Source organism: Tupaia chinensis, unplaced genomic scaffold (assembly GCF_000334495.1).
Source record: "Tupaia chinensis unplaced genomic scaffold, TupChi_1.0 Scaffold000066_1, whole genome shotgun sequence".
Lineage (NCBI taxonomy): Eukaryota > Metazoa > Chordata > Mammalia > Scandentia > Tupaiidae > Tupaia > Tupaia belangeri.
The window spans coordinates 9,777,813-9,805,529 of record NW_006159525.1 but is presented as its reverse complement, the minus strand read 5'-3'; the positions used below and the strand labels follow the sequence as shown (position 1 = coordinate 9,805,529).

Here is a 27,717-nt window from a genome sequence, read left to right as displayed (position 1 = left end):
GAAGAAACTCAGTCAGCACTGAATTCCCAGTTCTGCGACGGTTGAGCCATGTGAAGGTAAGCAAGAGTGCTTGCGGTCCTGCCTGGAACAGTGATCCCACTGGTGGCCTTGGCTTTTCTCCCTTTACGAGCAATACAGAAGCAGCAGATGATGGAGGAGAAGAGGGTCTGTGCTTCTCTGGATTTAAATCGCAGCTTCGACATTAATAGTAGGTGACATTGGGAATGTTACTCAGTTTCCTGAGTTTCTTACCTCTTATAGAGGCAGTGCTATTTTCTCCCATAGTGTATTATTTAACCAAAACTTTTCAGCTAAAAGTTGCTGCCAAAAGACACACACACACACACACAAAAATCCAACCAAATAAATAAACAAAAAATGTCTCTTCATCTCACTCTCCTTACGTAATGCCTCATCTTCAGTCTCCTTTGATATTTGCTTTTTCTCTTTAGATCTAGCTCCTACAAAACAATCTTTCCTGTGTCAAAACAGCCCTCTGGGAAGGGTAGACCTGTCTGACAACCTTTTTTTTCCTTTCTTGGGACCAAACACATAGAAGAATGGGGAACACATTTATTGACATCTTTACTCTATTACTCTTTGATTCTGTGACTGAGATGAGGAGGCCACTTCAGAAAAGTATTCCATTGATGCAGACATTGAATTCTGACCCTTGAATCCAGGACAACAGAGGTAATAGAGAAGGGAATGAGTTAGAAAGAAAATGTGGGAATCAGTGTTGACATAATGGCTGTGTTGCTGAATTCCCATGTAGTCGACCACGGATTGAGTTCTAGACCCAGTGGCTTAAACTCACGCTGGGCGCATGGGTGTGCATGCCCAAGATCCCGAGAGAAGAATGGAGGAGAAGGGATTGCTGCATGGCCATCCCCACTGGGGGGTGATTTCTTGCTTTCTGTCTCTCTGTCTCTCTCTGTCTTTCTGGCGAGCACAAGTGCCCTATAGCAAAAACCTCTCCAATAAAAAATATAAGAAAGAAAGAGTGAAAAAGAATCAATGACTAATTGGTATGGGAAATGAAGGTGGGTATAATTAAGGTCACTTCACATGGTTTATTCATCTGGTACACATTTTTGAATCTCTAAGCATCCTCTGTAAGGTGCTAAACAGCAAGGATAGGATGATACTAGTGATTATGTGGTGCGAAAAACAAAGCTCTATGTGAACTCAAAGTAAAGAACTGTTTCGTCCAGTTATGAGAATTGCCCTGGAGAAGTACCCTTTGAATTACATCTTGAATGATATAAAGGATATAAACATCTAAAAGTAGTGATGGACTAGAGTTACTGCAGGATTGAGGTAAGGCCTACTGGGGAAAGACTCTTAGAGCATCTCACCCCTAATGTTGTGTAAGATATAAGACTGAAAGGTTTTTAGTTTTCCCAGAGTTGTTGCTGTTGTTGTTGTTGTTCTTCTTCTTCTTCTTTTCTTCTTCTTTTTGGTAGAGGCTTTTGACTTAGGATGCATGTACTCATTAGAGAGAGAAAGAGAGAGAGAGAGACAGAGATAGTGAGAGGGAAAGTGAGAAATCACTCCCCAGGAGGAATGGCCATGTCACAATCCCTTCTCCTTCATTTTCTTCCCATGATCTTGGGAATGCATGCACACGCACCCGGTGTGAGTTTCAAGTCACTGGGTTGGGAACTCCAACCGCAGTCAGCCACGTGGGAATCCAGTGATATAACCACTATGCCATCTGCTGGCCTCTGTTTTTCCAAAGGCTTCTTGGGTGATGGAATTGCACTTTGAGGAACCTGGACCGAGTTCCAGCAAGTGAGGAGCTTCCCAGTCTGGGAGTCTTCCCCAAGCTCATAGGTAGGTATATATGGTGTGTGTTGTCCACGGTGTTGCTTTCAGAGTGCTGGAGTCTGAAGTTCTGTCTTCAAGAAGGGCGGAGAAACCCTGAGGCAAAGGAGCACGATCAGCCCTGTTCCCCTCCACTCTCAGTTTTGTCTTATGTCTGAGGCTGACATGTGTTTTACACTCACTTTCTTAAGCAAAATCTTCCTAACTTCATTTTGAATCACATTGACATTTCTTCCTGTATCTTGATCACAGTCCTGGAGGATTGTTGTTTCTGAGAAATTCATATCCAATTCCTGCCTGAGTTTCTCTCTGAACATCATTCTCACACTCTCAGAACAGAGGCTTGGATGGTTCATGTGTGATCACGCTAAGCTGCTATTAGTCACTCCTGGGAACTGAATTTGGTTCAAGTCCTGAAGCATTAATTGGGACTTAGTGCTGACAGATTGCTTTCTACTCCAAAGTCAAGTCTCTTCTGTTATACAGGAAATGGTAAATAGGTCACAAGAAAGACAAGACTAAGATCAGCAATCATCAACATGCAGGTATTGAAGCCAAAGAGGAAGTTGATGGAGTCCTTGCCAGACCTTCTGGCCAAATGCACATTTGCCAGGGAAGACTGTAGGATGGTGTCATTGACAATGTGGCTGGGTGGCAAACTTTTTCTGAAAAGATAAGAGTGGGGTGTGACTTTTTAAAATTTGGCATTGACTAGGGGAATGTCTACAGGTGATGGAGATAATTTTATCACATCCAGAAACTTTTAAGGGTTTTTTGGTACCAATATCAAGTGAGAACATTTTTTAAATTAATTTTTTAAACTAATTTCTTAATTATAACATTTGCCCCTTCTCTATTTCTAGAATACATTTTCTGCCCTTAGCTAAGGAAATGTTTCAGACAAGTTTTGAGATGAAAGTGAAAATGAAGTGAATGAACTTTATTTCTTCTTTTGTGTAAAATGTCCTTTGTCTGACTCCCATACTCCATCACCTTCTTTTTATTTTTATTTTTTTTTTAGAGAGAGATTTTTTTGCTACGTACTTGCTAGTGAGACAGAGAGAGAGAGAAAGAGAGAAAATGAGAAATCACCCCCAGAGGGAATGGCCACAATGCAATCCCTTCTCCTCTACTCTCCTCTCGGGATTTTGGGCATGAACACACAAGAGCCCAGTGTGAGTTTTAAGCTGCTGGGTCTGGGACAAGAACTGTGGTTTACTATGGGGAGTCCTGTGACATAACCATTATGTTATCTGCTGGTCCCTCATCTTCTTTTTTTTTTTTTTTTAAATAGAGGTTTTTGCCTTAGGGCATGTGAAAGAGAAAGAGAGAAAGAGACAGTGAGAGGGAAAGTAAGAAATCACCTCCCAGGGGGCATGACCATGCTGCAATTCCTTCTTCATTCTCCTTCCGGGATCTTGGTTCTGGTCTCAAACCATGAAGTTAGTCATGTGAAACCCAGCTGCCTTAACCACCACATCACTTGCTGGCCTTCAGCTTTCTTTAACTTTTTATTCCTCCCTTGGTCCTGGTCACACCTTAGAGTGGTTAAAAGTAGTCAGTTACACTTGACTCGTCTCTGGGGGTAGGTTCTTTCTTGGAAAACTTGGTATGATACAGATGTCTGGAAAGATTTGACAGTTGTCACTTATGAATCTCTACCAAGGGAAGTAGTCTTCAGAAAAAGTAGAAATATTTCAGTAGATACTTATACCCAATCATCTTGACAGGTGTATCTTGTTGGTTGACCTTCATAAAAGTTTCTTAATTTGTTCTAGTGATGCTGTACTAAATATTATTCCAGTAGAGACTACAGTTTTTCTGACCTATCTACCATTACTCACTCAATTTCCCTTACATATGGCAAGCTTATATTAAGGTTCATGGGGCAGAGGCAAGTCAAGAAGCCCACTTGGAAATGGATCCAAAGCTGTGGGCTTATTAGTGGTAGCTACTACTATATCAACCCATCCAACTCTAGTAGCAGTAGAAAGAGCTTTCTAACGGAGCCAGTGATTCACTTAGCCTTCCTGAACTGACAGACAGAGTAAGGCTCTTAGCTTGAGCTTGAGGGCATGGTAGAACATTCTAGCTGCTTATCCAGTTCTATCACTGGGTTTACTCCCAGCCAACACCTGTGAGCACTGAAGAAATGGTGCCACAAATGGTGATGTGTGTAGTCGGAAGTGACAAGGTAGCTTAGGACTTGCCTAATTTCTACCGTGAAATGATAGGGTGACTAAAATGGTGCGAAACACAGTCACAAAAAATAACAAGGTTCAAAATGGGTGCTTACTAGGGTCAGAGCATGACAAAAGGCAAGAAAGCATTTATAAGCTTAGTGGTTAAACTGGCTTGTTAGAAGCTGTTTGAAATCATAGGGCCATAATTCTGTAAGACTTTATAATAATTTCTTCTTAATGAGTAGAAATGAACTTGATAATGAATAAGTTCTCTGAAAGAATTGTTTTATATTATTGAACCATGTGATATTATTCCCCAAAACAATTCATAGTGGAAGTATTTACACATTCCCCATTTTATGATGGAGATGCTAAAACCCAGAGAACACAACTTGTCCAATCACACAGAAACTTATTGTTCTATTTAATTAGTCATTCTTTAGCCTTCACTAGACAAAGTAATTTGTGTTTCTGAAATTGTTTTATGAATATATTTTTTTAACCTACTAAAGTAACACCACAATTACATTCTCAGAAAATTTACTAGCCATGAAAGCTCTTTTTGATTAGTGTTCATCTATTTTATCCTAAATGTCTCAATATAAGATAAGTTACTAATGTTCTTTTGGAAGAGTTCCATGTCTTCTAGGGCCAGCCACAAAGCTGAAAGGGCGGTAGAAATTTCAAAGGTCAACTGTAACATTTTCAAGGTCTGCTATGAGCTATTCTAAGAAATAAAGTCCTTCTTTCTTTCCTGGTGGCATTTTTTTTTTTTTTTACCAGAAAGTACCCAAACTATGAATAAAAGCAGCCTTTTAAAGTCACATTCCTTTTTTAATTTTTTCTTTAATTTGCTCTAAGGTGTGTGCACTCACTGGAGAGATAGAGAAAGAAAGAGGGAAGGTGAGAAACTGTTCCTAGGGGGAATGAACACACCTCAATTCCTTCTCCTCTATTCTTCTCTCAGGATTTTGGTTATGAATACACATGTGCCTGCCATGTTCATCAAGTCACTTGGTTCTGGACTTGAACAGTGCAGTTGTACATGTGGGATTCAACCCACTTAATCACCATGCCACTTGCTGGCTCTAAAGTCCTATTTTGAAGTTCAATTTCCTTTATATATCAAGAACTTGGCTCTTTTTATATATGATTTTGAAAATTTTTTTCTTATTATAAAGGCAATATGCGCTTACTGCAAAAAGCTGGTAAGTATGAAATGTGAAAATAAGAGGGATGAATCGCCCTCTAGCAGAGATTTCTGTTTCCACATTGGTGAATTTTTCTTTTGTCCTTTAAAAAATGCATGAATATAAATATACACAGTTTTCATAATGAGTTACAGACAGGTTACAATGCTGTGCTCTACCAGTCTCATTACCATTATGTCATTAGTATTTTCTCCTTGCATAAAAATGCTTCAAAAATTATTAAATAGCAACACATTATTCAACCCTATGAACTTGCTATTATTTTTTTTCTTTCTTGCTATAAGGCATATGAACTTGCCAGAGGCAGACAGAGAGCGAGAGAGACAGAAACAGAGAAAGAAATGACCCCTTAGGGGGTATGACCACCCTACTATCTCTTCTCTTCCAGCCTCCTCTTGAGATTTTGGGCACGCATACACATGCCTTTCATTATGATTTTTGAAGCTCTGGGTCTGGGACTTGAACTGTACAGCCCATAATGTGGTATCTGGTGCCCTAACGTCCATGCCACCTCCTGGCCCCTATCCAATAATTATTTTAATAATTATTCTGTAATGATTATTTTTTGAATTTTGCCAGAGGGCACGTGTGATTAAGAGAGATGAAAAGAGAGAGAGAGAAAAAGAGAGAGAGAGAGAGAGAGACAGAAAAAGTGAGAAATCATCTCCAATGGAGGATTACCACGTCACAATCCTTTCTCTTCCATTTCTCATTTCTTTAGGTTTTTTGCAGCAGGCATGCACATGTACCTGGTGTGCTTTTCAAGCCATTGAGTCCAGGACTCTAACCACGCAGTTGACCATGTGGGATCCCAGTGCCTTACTGCAGAGCTACTGATTGGACTAAATATTATTAAGTGTTTAGGTCTATATTTTTTTTTCCTATTTTAGTTGTGCTGCAATGAATAGTCTCATATGTTTCATTTTGCAAACATTTCTTATCCTATTCTTTTTTATTTAAGAATTATCTTATTTAATTTTATTTATTACTATTATTATTACGTTTCAGTTTGATCAGACAGAGGAAGAGAGAGAGAGAGAGAGGGAGTGAGACAGCTAGCCACCAAGTCCAGGACTTAACAGTAGTCGGCCATGAGGGAGTCCAGCGACTTCAACCACCATGCCACCTGCTGGCCCCTTATTGTACTCTTAGTAGGTGTGGATTGCCTTAAATAAGTGATATATGGAAATAGAAGCAAATATACAGCTGGACCTTCTTCTACAGAAGCATAGGAAACTTAAAACACCTTAAATCAGAGGACTTAATTACCATGCATGATCAGGAGCATGCCAGCATGCTGACCTTTTAGCTGGTGTCATTTGCATTACCAATTGGGAATTCTTGGCTCTAACCTGGAGCTACGTGCTATGGAGGAACATAGAACCTCAGCCTGTCAATCTGCCTTGATTGAGCAGCATTCCTTAGTAAATTATTCTCTGCCTAGTCACATAATTCTTATAGCTGGCTCCTTCATGCCAGCTTTGAGAAAACATGCAGGGGAATTTTCACATTTACAATAGGGAGCTACCAAGATTTCATCATCAGAGCAATAACTCAGTTACATATTTTAAATCTCTGATCTGTTAAATAAATATACTCAGTACCTAGAGGCTCCTTTGGAAAGTACGGGAGTAACAGGGACTGCCCTCTTTACTTCCATTGGTTCTCTTCTTCCGGTTCTTCGATTTCCCTGGCAAAATATTTACTTTAAAAGTTCAGGGTGTGGCATATGCATTTCACAGGGCGTATGCATTTTGTGCAAGGAAAACTGAAGTCCCCAGTAGTTAGTGAGACAAAGGCTAAGATGTATCACAATAGCCTATAATGCTGGAGCATTTGTTATGTTTTAGACTCATATTTATGAGAAAAAGATGTAATTGCTTCCACAAAATCCTAAAAACATTGCTTGTATTTCCAGACATTGTTAAATGTGCAGGGAAATGGATCTACTCAATGGAAGATATTTTGGCAATCTCAGAACTATTAACTATGTACATATTTTTTGATTCCAAAATTCCATTTATTGAACTATTGTAAGAAAGTAATTAGGAATATATACTAAGATTCATCCATACATCATCCTTCATAGTACTTTTTATAATACCCGATCTACAAGTAGAACTGCCATATGATCTAGCAATTCTACTCCTGGGTATCTACCCAAAGGACAGGAGAATGCTCAGTTGGAAAAGTGCTTGCACATCTGTTTATTGCAGCATTGTTCACAATTGCTAAAACATGGAACCAACCAACTCTCCACAAATAGGTGAATGGATTGAATAAGTGTGGCACATATACTCTATAGAATTCTACATTGCCATAAAACAAAACAAAACAGCAAGATCCTGGCATCTGATAGAAAATGGATGAATATGAAAGATTTATTGCTGAGTGAAGCAAGCCAGGCTATGAATGAGAAACATTGTATGTCTCCACTTAACATATACTGGCTATCTGAATTTTATGCCAGAAACTGAAAGATTAGAAGATATAGAAGCATGGAAAATGGTTATGGATACTGGAGACAGTGTGGGAAGAAGATGAGAGAGTGTGAGGAAAGAAATTAAGGAGGAAAAATAGAGACGCAAGACATTTATGGGATACAGAAATGGACTACTATCTGTTGATGATAATGTGTATAGTATCCTCAATTGGACTGGTGTAAAGTGTATCCATGATGGGTGAATTCACTTTACAAGCTAAGTGATTAAATGCATAAAATAAATTAAAATAAAAAGAAAGAAAAAATAATAACCAAAAGTTAAAAACAACTTGAGGAATTAAATCATGGATAATCATACATTAGAAAATTGTACACCTATATAAAATGTTGGTATAGAAAGTGAATTTTTGGATTTTGACCACTGAAGACTCTCTGCCCAGACTTCACTCTTCTTCTCCCCAGATCTAGCCAAGAGCCAGCCTCCACACACTGGTACTCAGTAGCCAAATATCTAAATACTTTTAGGGTAAGATTAATCCTCAATTTTCATTGAGTCAGCTGTGCAAAGGGAGAAAAATAGTACTGTTGACAGACTGCAGGTCACCTCCTTCTGTCTTACTCTGAATGCTCAGATTTAACTCCAAAAAAAAAAAAAGGAAAAAACATATAATCCATCAGATGACCAGAAAACACTACAGAGGCACAAGAAATATTAAAAACCAAGAAAATATCTCTCCTCTAATGGTAAAGAATAACTCCTCTTCCTCCACAAAGAATATAAGGGAATTCATAGAAATGTCAGATAAAGAATTTAAAATATTTATAGAGACAAAACTAACAGAGATGCAAGATGGTAGAGACAACAAACTTCAAAAGATGAAGGAGAAAAGAGACGCTGCGTTCCAGGGGGTGAGGAAGTTCTTGAATGGTCTGAAAGAGGAGGTACATGTAATAAAAAAAGAATCAAATGGAATTGTTAGAGATGAAGGCTGAAATAAAAATTTCTGTTGAAAATATCAAATGCAGATAAGACCATGCAGAAGATTGAATCTCAGATGTAGAAGATAGAACCTCTGACCTAGAGAAATTCATCAAAAAGACTGAGAAAATAACCTCCCCCAAAAGAGAATAATATACAAATAATATTAGATACCATTAAATGCCCAAACATCCAGATCATCAGTATCCCAGAAGGGGAAGAAGTTAATAAGGCATTGATAATCTAGTCCATGAAATCCTGGAAGAAAACTTTCCAAACCTAGAGAGGCACTCAAATATCCAGACCCCAAAAATACAAAGGACCTCAAATAGAATCAACCCAAGAAGATATTCCCCAAGGTGCATCGTAGCCAGATTGACTAAAACCACAGACAGAGACAAGATGCTAAAATTGACAAGCGAGAAATGTCAAGTTACTTTCAAAGGATATCCCATAAGGTAATGTCAGACCTTCATCAGAAACAACGGGAGCAAGAAAAGAATGGGAAAATATAATCAAAGTGTTATGTGGAAAACAACTTCAACCAAGAATACTATACCCAACAAGATTATCTTTTATATGGGAGGAAAAAAACTCAGATAAACAAAACCTGAAAGAATTTACCAACACCAGACCAGCTCTCCAAGAAGTGCTGAAGGGAGTGGTATACCAGGAAAACTAAAGTTGGACACACAGAAATAAGAGTACAAGAAACAACCAAGAGAATGCCCAGCCTAATAGTAGGCACAAATCTGCAGTTGAATGCTAATGTTGGAGAGTTTAAATGTTTTGAAAGATCAGACCACAGTAACACTGTAAATTCAATAGAAGAGTGATGAATTATGTGAATCTGAACTAGTGAAACAATTTTTTTTTTTTACTTTGGACTAAAACATTACTGGTTTTCTTCGATGCTTTGATTGCCATATTTTAGGATTTTTGTCTTCTCTTGACCTGTTGATAGGTTCATCTACCTACTATTTGAATGGAATCCTAACCTTTTTCCTGGCTTTAAGTTTTAAGCAAATTTCTCTTAACATTTTTTGATTTTGATCTATTAAAAGTAAAAGATTTTTAATTAAAAAATGCATTAAAATACCTATTTATACCTATTTAATGACTACAGTAATTGTATAGCCAAACAAGGTGCTACTTTATAGTATGTTCACTTTACTCACTGAGGTTTACACCTAAAGTCAGACATGTGTTCATAAATATGTATCTATCAGGTGTGCTTGCTATTGAAAGTCTTTAAATTAATTAAGATCTTCAGCGAATTAATAAAATGTCAAAAAAAAAAAAAAGCATGGAAAACAACTGTACATACCAAAGACAGTGTGAAAGAAGGGGGGCAGTTGGCAGAGGGTGAGAGGTAGAGAATCAAGGGGGGAAAAAGCAAAATATACAAGAAATGGGAAATAGAAAATTTGTTGATGATAACATGTATGATTATATACTTGACTGAGCCAATATCCAATGTATACCGGATGGAAAACTTCATTTTATATACTGTATTGATGTACAGTGAGTAACTGTAAATTTAAAAAAAAGAAAATGAATTTTTTTGACACATGACTGTGTACATTTTCCTAAATGTGAAATGTGTGTTTTAGAAAAAGATATAGTATGATCTGATTTATGTTAAATATATGAATACAAAGAGGTCTAGAAGTTATCTGAAATTTAACAATTTTCTTTATGGTGAGTTTATGATTAATCCTTGTGTTCCTTTCTTTTTTCTTTTTTTATTTATTTATATTTTTTATTCTCTCAACAGAGTATAAATTATGGTAATTTTTTAAGGGCAGAAAGTATTTAAAATGCTGTATTTTCTGTATTAAGCATTATAGACTTTCTTCAACCTTAAAGAAGAAACACTTAGCAGACTTATGCAATCATGGCATAAATGGTATTTATATAATCTTGGCATGTATATTTTGTCTTTTGTTAAAATCTCCTTACAAGGAAAAAAATATTTAATGGTTACATGAAAAAATTCATTAGCAGCCCAACTGCAGAGGTGTGCCCAGCTAAGACATACTAGGCCCACAGGTTGGGACTACATGGAGTCCCAGGCTTGAGTCCCAGTCCAATTTAAGGCAGGGCGTGATGTCATGTACCTGTAATCCCAGCAACTTCAGAGGCTGAGGCAGGAGGATTGCAACATGGTAAGATCCTATTTTTTTTTTTTTTTAAATAAACAGCAGCAATGATTCTAGGGTCTACAAATATGCAAACTCTTATAGACCCTAGAATCTTAGTGTGAGGAATTTTAAATTAAATGTTACAAATGCAACATATCAGGAATATTTTTGAGGGGAACATGTGCTAAACATGTACACCTAGAAAATCTAGATGTCTTCTCATGGTTACATCATATACACATACATAGATCATCCAGCATGAATGCTTAATACTTATATATGTTGTAAAGCATTTATCATGTATATTAGCAGAATTTTAATCCTGTAATATTTTGTTAAGCATTATAACCCTCCTTTTGTCTGGATTTCAACGCATGGAGCTTGATTGAATCAGCTGGGTTTGAGGGACTCTATTAGTGATTGAGCACAAAATAGGGAGAGGAGGTTAAGAATAGTCAACTTCGGGAAGTTTATATTGCCTAAACCAAAAAAAAAAAAAAAAAAGGCCAGCTCTGTGGCCTGGAGGTTGAGGGAGCTGGATTCCCACACAGTTGACCACACGGTTTGAATCTCAGACCTGGTGGCTTGAAAAATCTGTTGGGGAGGCCAGCAGGTGGCATGGTGGTTAAAGGTGCTGGATTCCCACATGGGGGACTGCAGTTTGAGTCCTGAACTTGGTGGTTTGCTTTCTCTCCCTTTCTCTCTCTGTCTCTCTCTGGTCAAAATAAAAAATAATAGTAACAATGGAATTAAATAAATATATATATATATATTTTAAAACCTGCTGGGCACATGTTCGTGGGACCCAAAATTCCAGCAGGATGGGGAAATGGAGGAGAAGGGATCATGGCATTACCCTCCCCTCTGAGCAGTGCTTTCTCCGCTGCTCTCTTTGTCTCTCTGTCTCTATCTGCATAAGAATTCTCTGGCAAATAAATAGAGAAAAAAGTTAGTCCTGTTGAAGAGGTGAAGTTGTCTATATGGAATAGATTCTTTTCAATAAATATTTATTTATTAACTTTATTGTAACTCCTGGTTTACATATAATCATTGTATATCTTTGTGGAGTACAACATCTTTTTTTTAAAGCATGAATACAGTGTGTTATAATTAAGTCAATGAGGATAAAATTTTTTTACTGAAGGAAAATTTAGTCATGGGAAATTGTCTAACTTGGTTATGCAAATTATTTTTTAAGTGGCACACAAGATCAATTGGCTTCAAAATGTAGCATGGGAAATTCCGACTAAAACCTTTGAGCCCTCATGTACGCTGATAATTCCAATTGTGTTCACCATGATGCAAGGTTCCTTGAAAGGCAGCCAAGTTCTTAGCTTCCTTGTGTAATAGAAACCATTATCTCGAATAGTCAGGAACAATCTGTTTCACTTTATAGTATCTAATAACAATAAACTTTTTGACCACAAAATCATTGAGCTTGAAAGTTAGAATAAAAGGAAGATGAAGTTGCATGTCACTTGTGGATACTGTCTTCTCATTATGCTGTTTCATTTTTCTTTACTTTCACTACCTGATTTGCTTCCACGCTAGTTAACTTGTTTCTTGTCTATCTGCTGGCGTGAGGTAGAGACTGTTTTATATACCATTAACTTTATCTCAGGTTATGCATTCCAAGATATACAATGGCAGTTTTATTGGTAAGAGAAAAACTACCATTTTTAGCAGCCTTTGGCCGCTAACAAGTATGAGCAATCAGATGAAACAAACACATGAACAAAACCATTAAGAGTCGGGTTTTAGCAAAATGACCAACTCTGAGGTGGGAAACCAGCTCATTAGTAGTGTTTCTGGAAGACAAAGACCAGTATTGCAATGGAGGTAGTGACAGACTAATTGTCCAGTTTCTGGACAATAGCAACAACATCAATTTCCACAATGTCTGCTTAAAACAAATCAAGCATCTTGTTTATTGGCATCTTGGCTTAGGTTTCCCTGCAAGCAGAGCCATAAGTGCAGAAAGTATGTGAGATAATTCCAGGAAGCCAACTGATTCCTCTAGAACCTTCTGTGAAACAGAACAGCCACCTTAAGGATGAGACAGAGCATTCATCAGTTCACATCCTTCCTTCCCTGAAGACCTCCCCTCATCTAATTTTGAGCTGTGTTGAGGGGATGGGTTGCCCAACATTCCCTCTGGTGCAGAGAAGGCTCTAGAGCAGAAAGACAAGCAGAGTACTCTGATGGTGTTGCTGTCAGTGTGCGGTGATCTGAGTGCCCTTAGAAATGTCCACGACCGCAAGGGCTGCAGTTGGGGATGGGTGTCTCTGCAGAAAGAGGAATTGAAATGAAATTCAGCTACTGCCATCATATATTGCTATCCTGATTGGGAGGCTCTTCAGTTTCCCCAGGTTTTCCAAGGCCTTGGTTTCCCTGTCAGGGTCGCAGCAGTGGAGTCTTCATTAACAACAGCCAGGAAGAAAAGCGGGATTGTTATTGAACTCACACAGGTGACCAGAAGATGCAAAATATGGCAAAGTTTCCCAGGCAGGACCATGAAGCATCATCCTCGAAGTCAGCAAGGTAAAGCTGTCAGCTAGTTTAAAGGTGACATAACAAGGCCGAAGAGCGGCCAAGTGGATGGGCCTGCCCCGCTTTGACGTCTGCAGGAGCAGAACTGCGATTGGTGTGCAGACATCTGGGCGCCCAGTAGCAAAAACCTCTCCAAAACGCCCCCCAAAACCAAAAACCAAACCAAAACAAAAATAATTCACAGAGCCTTTGTCTTCAATATGGAATGGATAGATATTTAAAATCTGAAGTTGTTTTTTAAAAATTATTAAATTATATTAATACCTACTATTAATTAAAATATAAAATATATTATATTGGCATATAAACAGTCTTATCAAATAACCTTAAAAATTCTTTGTAATTAATGGTGAAGTCTATTTTTCTGATATAAACTTGTATATAACATTTTGTATATTCCAAAGATTGTAACTTGATTTCATTGTCCAGATACTCTCTGGGGTACTTCTTACCTTAATTTCTTGTATGTGTGAGCCTACAGATTTGTTGTCCCTGAATTTTCCTAGGTCAAACTGATGGCCACTTCTGACAATGGCTTGGAAAATCAAGGAATTTGCGCCCGCTGGTGGTGTGAAGGTTAAGGCATCTGGATTCCCACATGGCAAACTGCAGTTCGAGTCCTGGAAAATGTTTAAAAAAAAAAAAAAGAAAGAAAAGAAAAATCAGGGAATTTGAGTTTGCTTAGGATGTAATTCATAACTTTACTTTCTTTCATACATTTCAACTGTCAGGACCAAAACTAAGTAAGTGTAGACTCTGATAAATTCACTTTGTTTTTCCCACTAAAGAGGAAAAAAACGTCTTTTCCATCTGACTTTGGGGCAGAAAGTAAATTTCAGACACCCATGGTAGAGATGTAAAACATACAGTGGGCTGGATTTGGCTTGCAGGTTGACTAAAGTTTGTAGACCCTTGATTAAGAAATATTTAATGCATGATAAAATGCTCATACTATATTGTAAAACAAACAAACAAACACAATACACTGTTTTGTTTTTGTTTGAGAGAGATTTTGCTATAGGGCACATGCATTCACCGGAGGGACAGAGAGAGACAGAGAGACAGAAAGGCGTGAGTTTTAAGCCCCTGGATCTGGGACTCAAACCGTAGTTGACTATGTTGGAATCCAGCAACGTAACCATTATGCTGCCTACTGGTCCCAACATTGTTGTTTCTTTTTTGTAAAGAAGAACTTGTATCTTTGAAAATAATTAGTTAGGAATATAGCAAAGTGTTGTGGTTCTTTCTGGACAGTGATTTTCAACTGGGAACAATTTTGACCTCCAGGAGGACATTTGAGAATGTCTAGCGATGTTTTTGTTTGTCTCAGTTGGGGTTGGGGGTGGATGCTGCTGCCATGCCATCTAGAGAGAAGAGATCACACATGCTACCAAACATCCTAAAATGTACACAGCCAAAAAGATATTCTGCACAATATGTCTGCAGTGCCAACCCTCAAACTCCTGGTTGCAGTGGGATTGGTGGATTTTTTTTTTCTTTTTCCTTTTTTTTTTTTTTTTTCATTTGTTCCATTTGTTCTATAGCCAATGGAAAATATACTTCTATAAAAAACAAGTGTTCATAAGATTGATGTCACTCTTACAAAACAGAAAATATAAATATGGGAGAGCTAGAAAGAAAGGCTAGGGAAGAAAACAACATTGACTGGGACCAGCAGTTAGCATAATGGCTATGTCGCTGGACTCCCACATAGTCAACCGCAGTTCGAATCCCAGACCTGGTGGCTTAAACTCAAGCCAGGCGTGTGTGCGTGTGTGCCCAAGATCCTGAGAGGAGGATGGAGGAGAAGGGATGGTGGTGTGACTATTCCCCCTGGGGGGTGATTTTTCGCTTTCTGTCTCTCTCTCTCTCTCTCTGTCTGCCTGGCGAGCAAACGCGCCCTATAGCCCTATAGCAAAAACCTTTCCAAAAAAAAAATTGACTAAAAGTCTGCGTTTTTATTTTTCTTTTTTCTTTTTTTTTAAGAGGGAGAAAAGGCTGAATTTTTAAAGACAGAAAACAAGTATTGATCATCATTATTTTAGAGATAAAGAAATAGAAAAACTAGATATGCTTTGTGAGGTAACACGATGTTTCAGCATTGGAGTTAAGTTTGTACTCTTAAGCATAAACTATAGCATATTTTATTCTAGACACATTTGCAGTTGGGAAAAGATTTCAGAGGATAGTGAAACACAATTTTGTGGGACATCTCTTGAAGTCGAAGTCAGGTTGTTTTTTTTTTTTTAATTTACTATAAGGCATATATGCTCTCTGGAGAAAGACAGAAAGAGAAAGAGAGTGAGAAAACACCTTCTAGGGGAGGTGGCCATGCTGTAATCCCTTCTCTTCCAATTTCTTCCAGGATTTGGGGCACATACACACATGCTCACCCACCCACTTTACTTTTTTTTTTTTCAAGCTTCTGGGTTTAAGATTTGAACTGCTCAGTTGGCCATGTGGGATCCATCCACCTTAACAATCACACCACTGACTGGCCTCAGAAGTCAGTTTTTTTTTTTTTTTTTTAAGAATTATTTTATTTAACTTTTTTCTTCTTTTTCTTTCTTTCTCTTCCTTCCTTCCTTCCTTCCTCCCTTCCTTTCTTTTTTTCTTTCTTTTCTTTCTTTCTTCTTTCTTTAAATTTGACCAGAGAGGAAGAGAGAGAGAGAGAGAGAGCCAGCAGATCCTGGACTTGAATTGCGATTGGTCATGTGGGAGTCCAGCACCCTTAGCCACTATGCCATCTGCCCGTCCCGAAGTCAGTTGTTTTAACGTCATGAAGTTTTTTTTTTAATGTAGTAAAGAATAAGCATAAAGAGTGAGTTAAGACTGGACTGAAAATGAAGAGGAGAGGGGAAGAAGAGTAGAGTAAAATTTGCTAAAAACCTGCAATTTTATTATCCCTAACCATAAGACAAAGATCTGAGATGCAGTTTAAATTTCTTGTTCAAAGTCACACAGTCAAGGATATATTTGAATCTGCATGAAATCATATTTTTTCCCCAAGAAGTATGTTGGTTATTTTAAATAAGAAGAGATATGAAATTGAAAGTTGGTAGTTCCTAGCTAAGTCAGTAGAGAGGAATGTTCAAGTTGAACATTATGAAGGGAACTTTCTAATTTCCTTGAAGTTCAAGTTTAAATTCTTCTCCCACAGCCCATCCCTGTGTCCCCCCAGCCCTTGATGTAGCTCTGCTGCAGCATTTTCCAGTTCTACAGGAGGGTACTTGTTTATTCTCTTGTTTCACTTTCTGGAATGAGATCTCCCTGGAAGGAATACAGTAGCTTGTGTCTTTGCCTAGATGGCACATTCCGTGCTAAAATAACTTGCATCCAATAGGTGCTTGGTAGTTGTCATTTTAAAAGAAATTCCTACGGTCTTTCCAAAAACGTGTTAAGGAACTCTCATCAGAGAAAGAACTTCTTTTATTTTCCTCACAATTTCATTTTGTTTTATACTTTCAATCACATTATTTAGCTTACAAAATGAATATTTCAACAGGTGAACATTTCTCCCTACTCCAGTTGATAAAACTATAAAATATCTTCAACAGGTAATACCACATTTCTTTGTCCTATCAATGCTTTGCCTCCCCATTTTTCCTCTAAATGTCCTTCCTCAGACCCTCCTCTTTCACACACGCTGTATCTGGTATTTACATCCATATACTGTGTTTCTATATCCTTTAGTCAATCAGTTTCAGTCACAGAGTACAAACGCTCGGTGGGTTTTTGCCACAGGCTACTGTGTTCACCCCAGAGACAGAGAGGCAGTGAAAGGGAAAGTGAGAAATCAACGAGGGGATGGCCACACCACAATCTCTTCTCCTCCAATCTCCAATCTGGATTTGGGGCACATACACACACATTCCCGGCGTGATTTTTCAAGGCTCCAGGTCTGGAACTGGAACCCTGGTTGGCCGTGGGGAAGTCCAGCATATTAACTATGCCACCTGCTAACCCCGAAAAAGTTTTCTTTTTCTTTCTTTTATTGTGATTATATATTTATATAAATTTATACATATGCATTATATAAAATTTGCCATTTTAACTGTTTTCATTGTACAGTTCAATAGTATTAAGTGCATTTCCCCTGCCCTGCTATCATTACTTCCATCCACCTCCACGACTTCTTCATCTTCCTAAACTGCAACTATTCCTATTAAACAACAGATTCTTCCCTCTCCCCAGCCTTTGGCTTCACTTATTTCTTTTTGAGATGCATCCTTTGTTACTTAAAAAGACATTTAACTATCTGCCCTTAAGAATGCATGCCGTATTTTACCTCTTTTTTTGATAGATATTAAATTTAGTCAGCATGACAAATTTTACGGTCATCTGTTATGGAAATAAAAGGGGAGTTAACTAATTTTTAAATGATTGCATTTTGTTAATAATTTTGAAGGGGTCCAGCAGGTGGTATGGCGGTTAAGGGTGCTGTATTCCCACATAGCTGACTATAGTTCAAGTCCCGGACCTGGGAGCTTGCTTTCTCACTTTCCCTCTCCCTCTCTCACTTTCTCACTCTGCCCTTCTCTGGTTAAATTTTTTAAAAATGTAAATAAATAAAGTTAAATAAAATAATTCTTAAAAAATAATTTTGAAGAAAATGTGTCTAATAATAACTTAATAGACCATGTACTCAATTGCCTTGTTTTCTTTCTTTCTTCCCTTTCTTTCTTTCTTCCTTTCTTTCTTTCTTCTTTCTTTCTTTCTTTCTTTCTTTCTTTCTTTCTTTCTTTCTTTCTTTCTTTCTTTCCTTCCTTCCTTCCTTCCTTCCTTCCTTCCTTCCTTCCTTCCTTCCTTCCTTCCTTCCTTCTTTAACAGATATTTGTGTTTAACTTTCTTCTTGAATTCCCTTGAATTCAAAATTCATATTCTAACCGTTCAGATATACTACTAGGTGCTTTCGATCTAAGACATTTGCTAAATCTTTTCTGAACAAATAAAAAAAATCAAGACACTGAGAGTCTACTACATGCAAAAATTTAGGAATGTGTCTGAGATATTTGAAAAGAATGGATGATAACTTCCAATGTAATAAATGTACTTCTAATACATTAAGTTTGAAATGATTTTCTTGTTAACCTTAGCATATTTGTGGACTGACCAAAAAAGTCCAGACCAAAATAAAATATAGAAAGAGTTGAGAATTGAGGTTTTTTGCTATAGAGGATTGAGATTTTTGCTATAGAGTGTGTGAGAGAGATAGACAGAAAATGAGAAATCACTGCCTGGCTGATGGCCATGCCACAATCTCTTCTCCTCCATTCTTCTCTCAGGGCTTGGGCATGCACTCCCATGTGCCCCAGGTGAGTTTCAAGCCACAGGGTAAGGGACTCGAACTGTGGTCAGACATATGGAAGCCCAGCATTGTAACCAATATGCCATCTACTGTTCCTGAGGATCACATTTTAGAAGTTTTTAAGTGACAAATATGAAATGATCTATTTGTCAAACTAAGCATAGGGAAATACAATTTCAGCCAATATAAAAATACGGAAAAGTCCGTTCTTTCTATTAAGGGGAGACGAAAAGAGAACTAAGACATGAGAACAAGACGGAGGAGAAGAGGAAAGACAACACGAGTAGTAACACATGATTGAAAGCAATCAAAAAAAGAGATGATTCTGGATAGAGTTCCTTCTTCCTTCTCCTTCCTTCCTTCCTTCTTTTGGTTATCAGCTGTGTTGAGGCTTTAATGGACGTGCCATAAAAGTTGCCCTTTGAAAGTGTACAATTGAGTGTGTTTCAATATATCCACAGTCTTGTGCAACATCAATACCTATTTTTAGATAAAAGGTAAACTAGAAACCACATAACCATGAATAGGCATTCCTCAGCCACTGTTCTAATTCTTGTCAGTAGATTTGCCAGTCCTGAATATTTCATATAAGTGGAGTCATACGACATTGGCCTTTGTGTATGGCTTCTTCCACTTAGCATGGTGTTTTCAAGGTTTATGCATTTTGTAGTTTTCTTTAGTACTTCATTATGTTTTATTGCTTACTAATAGTCCGTTGTACAAATTTGCTACATTTTATTTATCTTTTCACCACTTAGTGACATCTGGGTTGTTTCTACTTTTGGCTATTATGAATAACACTGCTATAAACATTCATATAGAAGTTTTTATGTGGATACGCATTTTCATTTCTCTTGGGTGTATACCTAGGAGTGAAACTGCTGGGTGCTATGTGAACTCTATGATTAGCCATTTGAGGAATGGTTAAACTGTTTTTAAAAATGACCGCACCATTTTTTATTCCAACCAATGAGGTATGAGGATTCCAATTTCTCTATGTCATTGTCAACACTTATTATTAGTCTTCTTGATTATAACCATTCTAGTAGGTGTGACATGGTATGTCAAAGTGGTTTTCATTTGAATATCCCTGATGACTAATAACATTGAGCATCTTTCTGTGTTTAATATTTATGTATTTTCTATGGTCAAATGCCAGTTCAGAGATTGTTTTAATTTAATTTTTATTTATTCATTTATTTATTTTAATTTGACTAGAGAGAGAGATAGAGAGAGCGAGAGGGAAAGTGAGAAAGCAAGCCACCAGGTCCAGGACTTGAACCATGGTCGGCCATGTAGGAGTGTCCAGTGCTCCAACCACCACGCCATCTGCCGGCTCCATTTTGTTTTCTTTTTAATTGAGTTATTTATCTTCTTATTGAGTTGCAAATAAATTCTGTATACTAGTAAAAGCCTCTTATTAGATACATGACTCGTAAATATTTTCCTCCTTTCTATGGGCTCCTATTTCTTTGCATTCTTTATAGCATCCTTTGGAGCATAAAAAATTTTAGTATTGATATAGTCTGGATTACTTATTTTATATTTTATTGCTTTTTCATCTAGGTGTTGTATCTAAAATATCATTGCCCAACCCAAAGTGATGGAGAGGGGCTTCCATGGTTTTTGCCAAGCTACTCTTGTACTTAGGTTTCTGGACAATTTAAAATTATTTTTTTGTGTGTGGTGTGAGGTAAGGGTCTAAATTTATTCTTTTATGTGTTAATATCTAGCAGTTCCAGCTCCATGTGTTAAAAAAAAATAGACTGTTCTTTTCCCCATTGAATTGTCTTGTCATCCTAATAAAAAAATCAGTTGATTATAAATATGGAGGTTTATTTTTCAATTCTATGACATTGATCCTTGTATCTATACTTAAGCCAATATTACATCAATCAAAATTACATTGGTTAATGTAATTTTGTAGTAAATTTTGTATTCAGAAAATGTGAGCTCTCTAACTTTATTCTTCCTTTTCAGGATTGTTTTTGACTGTTTGGAGCCCTTTGCAATTCTTTATAAGTCTGAATGTTGACTTTTCTATTTCTTTTCTTTTTCTTTCTTTTTTTTTTTTTAGGTATTATTTATTTAATTTCATTTTATTTTAATTGACCAGAGAGAGACAGAAAGAGAGGAAGAGATAAAGTGAGAAAGCAAGCTGCTAGGTCTGGGACTTGAACCACAGTTGGCCATGTGGGAGTCCAGCACCTTAACCACCACACCACCTGTTTGTCCTGGCTTTTCCATTTCTACAATAAAAAAAAAAACCAGCTGGGCTTTTTATTAAAATTTTGTACTGCAATGAAACTGTAGATCAATTTGGAAAATATGGGCAACTCAGCAGTACTATAACTTCTAGTTCATGAGCATAAGTTTCCATTTATTTAGGGCTTCATACATTTTTTTTAACAATGTTTTGTGGTTTTTAGTTACAATCTTATTTCTTTCATTAAATTTATAAATAGATACTTTACTCTTTTTGTTGCCATGTAAACTTAATCATTTTCTTAATTTTACTTTCAAAGTATTCATTGGCAGTGTATAGAAATGTGATTAATTTTGTATATTAATCTTGTGTCTCAAACCTTGGTGAACTTATTAGTCTTCTTTTTTTAAGGTTTTTGTCATAGGACACATGTACTCACTGGAGAGAAAGAGAGAGAGATAGTGAGAGGGAAAGTGAGAAATCATCCCCAGGGGGTATGAGCAGGATTTGGGGTCCCCACACACTCACTCAGATTTATTTTTCAAGCTGTTGGGTCTGGTGCTCGAACCACAGTCAACCATATGGGAGCCCAGCTTCATAACTACTATCACACTACCTGCTGGCCCCTTTTTCTAGTTTCTCAAGATTGAAGGTTAGGCTATTGATTTGAGATCTTTTTTTTCCTTTATTGTAAGTGTTAATAGTTACAAGTTTCCCTTTAAGCACTGTTTTCACTGCATCCCACAAATTTTGGTATTTGATATTTTGCTTTCATTCATTTCATAATGTTTTCTACTTCCCCTTGTTATTTCTTCTTTGGTACATTGGCTATGTAGAAGTGTGTCATTTAATTTCTAAGTATTTGTATATTTCTAGATTTTCTTGTTATTGATTTCTGATCTGATTCCACACATACTTTATGTGGTTTTAATCTTTTGAAATTTGCTAAGAATTGCTCTATCGTGTTCTATGGCCTAGGATATGACTTATCCTGGAAAATGTTCCATGAGTACTTGGGGAAAAAGTTTATAGTATTGATGTTGGGTAGAGTGTTTTATAGATGTCAATTAGGTCATGCTTTCTCACTTTCTCCCTCTCTCTCTTCCTCTCTCTGGTCAAGTTGGATAATCATAATAATGATGATAAATAATGTTAAATAAGAAAAAAAAAAGATGTCAGTTCTAGTTGGCTTATCCTGTTGTTTAAATCTGCTATATTTTGGTGAATCTTCCATCTAGTTTTTCTATTAACTATTGAGAGTATGTTATCAAAGCTTCCGACTTTTTTTTTTTTAAGTTTTTTATAGGGCACATACATTTCCCAGAGAGAAAAAGAGAGAGAGAATGTGAGAAAGCACACCACAGGGGATGGCCACACTGCAGTCCCTTCTCTTCCTTTCTCCTCTCAGGATTTGGGCACGCATGCATTCACACCTGGTGCGTTTCTCAAGCCTGTGGGTCCAGGACTGAAAACATGCTGTTGGCCATGAGGGATCCAGCTGCTTGAACCATCATGCCACTGGCTGGCCCAAAACTCCAACTTTTAAAAAAAAAGAAATTATTTATTTGATTTTATTTATCATTATCATTATTATTATTATTTAATTTGCTATAGGCCCTGTGCACTCACGAGAGAGAGAGAGAGAGAGAGAAATTGAGAAAGCAAGCCACCAGGTCTGAGTCCCAAACTATAGTTGGCCGTGTGGAAGTCTGGTGTTTCAAGCACCATCCACCTGCTGGCCCCAGGCCTGTAACTTTGTAGTTGAACTGCTTATCCTTTCAAGTCTGTCAGTTTTTGCTTCATGTTTTTTTGGGTGCTGTCATTAGGTTCATATATAGTCATAATTTTTACATCTTCCTGATAAATTGGTCCTTTAGTATTATGAAAGTCTCTCTTTATCTCTAACACTATTTTTATTTGAAAACCTTTTTATCCTATACAGGCACAGCAACTCCAGTTTTCATTGTAGTGGTATATCTTTTTTGATTCTTGAAAGTTTCAATCTATTTGTGTCAAGTGGACAGTTCTTTCTTTTCTGTCTTTTCCCAAGAGATTTTTGCCTTTAGGGTGCATGTTCTTGGGGGGGAGGGGACAGTGAGAGGGAAGGTGAGAAATCCTCCCCCAGGAGGGATGGTCATGCCCTAATCCCTACGTTATTATTATTATCATTATTATTTGACATTTGGTTTTGCTGATTAATCACCGCTCATAGAGTTTTTTTCTTTTCTCCTGAGAGTTATTTTCTTTCCTTCTGAGAGTTATTATTTTTTTTTTTTGAGTTACACAGTACATCAACATAAAGACCTAAATGAATGTATGTGGGGATTGTCTTCTGGGCTGCAATAATGAAATGTAGAGGACAATCCTACTTCTCCGACTTTCTCAACTCCCAACTAAATGGTTTTAGGTTACAGCCATAAAATTCCTTTTCTAAAAAGAATTATTTTATTTAACTTTACTTATTTATTTATTTTAATTTGCCTGAGAGGGACAGAGTGAGAGACAGAGACAAAGAGAAAGAGGGAAAGTGAGAAAGCAAGCTGCCAGGTCTGGGACTTGAACCAAGGTCGGCCGCGTGGGAGTCCAGCGCCCTCGACCACCATGCCTCCTGCCGACCCCAGAGCCATAAAATTCTTCAAGGAATGTTGATATCATGTGAGGACGACACTGTAACCTCAATGTTACTTACGGGCTAGAATTTGCCACTGTATTTAATGACACCATTACGGCATTGTTATGTTACCCGCTCTCAGTGCTAGTCTAGACATTCAGGGGCTTCGTGACAGCTGAACCTCAGACATGCTATTCTAAGTGTGAGCTTGAGTATGCCTGGCATCCCACCTCATCCTCCCCCTTTCCAACAGGCTCAGAAAGCAAACAGGGTTTAACAATAGGACTGCTGGAATGTGCCTGGGTGACACCTTTGTATCACTGGTAATCCTCTATTTTCAGAGACAAATGAGATTAAGTTAAAACAGAAGCCTTTTCTGGACCACAGGGCTGAGCTGCTTTTCCTCTTTGGAAATCCAAAGGATTTGACAGGATCCTTCCCTTCTCCACCCCTCCTCCCCCTCGCTGTGCCCTTTACACCTTCCCAACATCAGGGAAAGGCAGGAAGTTTTCCCTGTGGGTTTTCTTTGTGACGACATGATGGGGCAGGTTTGATCAATGGGGAAAACCCCGTGTAAGAATACGCCTTCTGTGTACATTCCCCCTATTTGCTATAAGTAAGGACATCCCAAGCTGCTGGCAGAACACATCTCTCCCAGAGCACTGCACACCCAGCACTGAGCACATCTGTTCTTCGAGCCGAAAATGATGCGCAATGAGAAGGGCTTGCTCCTGGCTGCTTTGATGGCAGTGCTGCTGCTCCACCTCTGCAGCAAGTCTGAAGGTAAGTGTCGCTCTTTTTGCTAGCCTAGAGCAAACGTGGTTTTCATTTTCCTCTCAGCCTCGAGCTCACCCAGGGGTGAGCGATGAGAATTCTACAAAGGTGAGCGAGGAGAGGTCTCAGCTCGCTGGTGAGTGAAGGAGGGAAGGGCTGCTGCTAATTTTGTTCTGCTCTCGTCTGTTAATCGCAGATTGACAGATTATAGGCGTGGCGGGCTCTTAGAGAACCTTGAACTTCAGGACAAGGCCAACGCACTGCTTCTAGGACTGATGTAAATTGTGTCACATTACCAGTCACTGGGGTCATTCTGAGATGTAGAGGCTGAGCCTATTTCCTCAACTTTCTCAACACACAACTGAATAGTTTCAGTAAAGTTTAAAACTCTTTTTTCAAGGGCAAGTTATGGCATTTGAGTTTATCATTCCCGCGAGGTCTTGTGGACCTTGCTTGACAACTTTGAGATAACATTTATCCTTCATCTTATTAACAGCAAGTTACAATGTAACTGAGAGGCATGTCCAAGTAATGCATTATTACCGTATAATTTAGCAACACGTACATTCTGAAAACACACGTATCGAATGTCAGTGAACAAAATTAAAAACTTTCATCAACCATTACAGTTTCAAAGTATTTTGCTTGTAGCCCCTCAAAATCACGTATTTCTTTGAAACCCTCTTCTCCATAGTCAGTGGTCAGATAACAGATTAAAATGTGTCAGTTTGTTGATTTTTGGAATTTGGAAGGTTATCTGTAACGGTTTCCTTAAGCAGTGGTGGGGGGAAATACTCATATTTTTGAATGACTATAATGAATAGAAATGAAATATTCTCAATGTGTGTTTTATAAAGATATTCCACATATGGACAGTCATGCATTTCTACACTTATTGAAATGGCACTTCCATGCATATGAGCTATTTTAAGAGAATTGGACATTATGTTACATTGAAACTCAAGGACTCCCTATAGGCCTTGAAGATATTGAACCTTTCCCCTAAATGGTTTATTTACCATGCAAGTAAGAGTCACTAGATTTTTCACAACTGCAGGTAGTTTCTGAATAGCAATAGCTGATGTTCATTCGTGGGAACTCGATAGCTTTCATTTCTCTTTCAGCAGCGAGTAATTTTGACTGCTGCCTTCGATACACAGAACGCGTCCTTCGTCCCGGGCGCCTCGTGGGCTTCATCCAGCAGCTCGCCAGTGAAGCTTGCGACATCAATGCTGTCATGTGAGTTGTTCGATGATTTGAGTGCGCGTGTATTGTGACTACATGGAACTCTAGGGTGTATTTTCTTTTTCTTTTTCTTTTTTTTTTTTTTTTGCTTTTTTGGAGTTTCATCCAGAAACTAATGACATGGCAAAGATAGGTTTGGTTTACTAGTGCATATCTACTTCAAAGTTTAAAGAGGACTGAAACAGGCAAAAACTTAACTTTTTTTGAAAACAGAAATAGTATAATATAAAAACCTTTCTAAGATAAACTTATAGGCTATTAAAATCACTTTTTAAAACTTGATTAATCAGTTTATTTTAATTTGACCGGAGAGGGACAGAGAGGGAGGTAAAGAGAGAGGAAGTGAGAAAGCAAGTAGTCAGGTCTGGGACTTGAACCGCGGTCAGCCATGTAGAAGTCCAGCACCTGTAACCACCATGCCACCTGCCTGCCCCTAAAATCACTTTCTAAGATAAATGTTTAGGCTATAAAATAGTCTCTGGAAAATATGGAAGATATGTATTTCAACATGAGCACCTTCTACCAAAAATTGGTTGAGGTTGTAACTAAAATGTCAGGCTATACTGTTATATATAATATTCTGGATACACATGGACTAAGTATTATATTCTGTCATGTTATTGACCAGATACATACATAAAATATTTCATATAACCTCCAGCAGCAAGATTAAATGAGGATCTGGGACTTCATCTACTTGTCATTGTTCAAGTATCTGTCACACTGCAGAGAAAGTCAGAGATAATCACTTATTTCCTGCATCAAACTTTATCAGAAAGATTTTTTTTGCATTTTATTTTGTGTCTATAAATGTCCAGTATACAGAGAAATCAACCAGAATAAGAAATTTTATTGCATGTTCTGTGGGGGGGAAAAACATTTAAAAGCTCACTAGACCCAAATTGCATGTTCTGATTTTTTCAGATTTTACACTGAGGACAAGCTAGCTGTGTGTGCCAATCCAAAGCAGCCCTGGGTGAAAAGAGCAGTCCGCTTCATCAGGTATGGACAGTGATGATCGCTCACTCTCTCTCCAAATGTCTGGGGCGGGAGGAGCATGTCCAGGACTGGCCTGTGGGCTTCCTGGGATTCTTTAGCCTAAGTACTGTGGATTTTTCAAAGGAGAAATTTGAGTTGGATCATGAACACAAGGAATTGATTTTTTCACTTCTAAGTCATCATCATTATTATTTTAACTTAGCAACTTTTCACTGGATGTATTTACATTTGATAGTCCCTGGCGGCTCGATTCTTACTGCAAAGATGTCCCCTAGTTATATTATTTACAGACCACCTGACAGTGGGTGGTTGATTAAAAACTGAAAACAAGCGTTAGTTAAAAAGAGAACAATCATTCTGGTTTACATGGACGAGAATAGAAAGTAACATTTTATCAATGGACAGAAGGCACCTAACATCAGTGTGCCATAGACACTGGGGCTGGGGACACAGATTAGTGTTCACTTCCTGTTTCTGTCATTAACTAGCTGAGTTATGCTGGGCAGGGCCCACCCTATCTACCACAATTTCCTCATCTGGACTTTGAGCTGTTTGGCATCCCGAGATGATTAAGGGCATGTGAAGCAAACTTTGGGTACCAAAGCCATCCTTAACAGCCAGTTTTGCTTACTCTTTTCTTCTTTTCCTCTTTGTAGCCAAAAAGTCAAGAGGATGTAAAAACAGAAGCTCTTCTGGAATAAAATTGGACAGAGCCCAAGGTCAGAAAGAACCTCGATGGCACGTCATTGAGCATTCAGCACTCCTTGATTTGTGCCTCATTGGACTTGTCCAGTTAATGAAGTTGATTCATATTGCATCATAGTTGCTTTGTTTAAGCATCATGTTGGAGTCAAACTCTATTTTATGTTAAGTTATTTATAGTTGTAGGATTTCTATATTTAGCTATTTAATACTAATTTTCCATAAGCTATTTGGTTTAGTGCAAAGTATAAAATTACTGTGGGAGGGATAGATTCTATGAGCTTTATGAGCGTTTTACAAGCAACAAGCTATTTTTAAACTATTTAACGTTCTTCTGTTTGTATAATTATTTATAGTTGTAGGATTTCTGTATTTAGCTATTTAATACTAATTTTCTATAAGCTATTTGGTTTAGTGCAAAGTATAAAATTATTATTGGGGAGATAGATTCTATGAGCTTTTTGTAAGCAACATGCTATTTTTAAACTATTTAACATTCTTCTATTTGTATAGTTTTGTTTCTGAAATTGTCTTA

The 27,717-nt window shown here is 37.7% G+C and overlaps 1 protein-coding gene across 2 annotated transcripts; it reads left to right on the top strand.

Moving 5' to 3' along the window:
• Positions 1 to 27,717, top strand: CCL20 (C-C motif chemokine ligand 20). Of its 2 annotated transcripts, none has more exons than XM_014582179.2 (6): positions 1 to 56; positions 1,742 to 1,836; positions 24,080 to 24,245; positions 25,364 to 25,475; positions 26,406 to 26,483; positions 27,137 to 27,717. In XM_014582179.2, exons 3-6 carry the CDS (start codon positions 24,167 to 24,169, stop codon positions 27,156 to 27,158), a joined length of 291 nt encoding a protein of 96 aa, XP_014437665.1. In that variant the 5' UTR covers positions 1 to 56; positions 1,742 to 1,836; positions 24,080 to 24,166; the 3' UTR covers positions 27,159 to 27,717. The 2 variants fall into 2 exon arrangements, with proteins under 2 accessions (XP_014437665.1, XP_006141993.1); XM_006141931.3 differs by having other exon boundaries at positions 25,361 to 25,475.

Bases quoted from the DNA above. Each gene is read 5' to 3' on its own strand.
- CCL20 (XM_006141931.3), top strand. From the start codon at position 24,167: ATGATGCGCAATGAGAAGGGCTTGCTCCTGGCTGCTTTGATGGCAGTG. The intron at 24,246-25,360 runs GTAAGTGTCGCT...TTTCTCTTTCAG, and splicing joins CCTCTGCAGCAAGTCTGAAG to CAGCGAGTAATTTTGACTGC. The intron at 25,476-26,405 runs GTGAGTTGTTCG...TGATTTTTTCAG, and splicing joins TGCGACATCAATGCTGTCAT to ATTTTACACTGAGGACAAGC.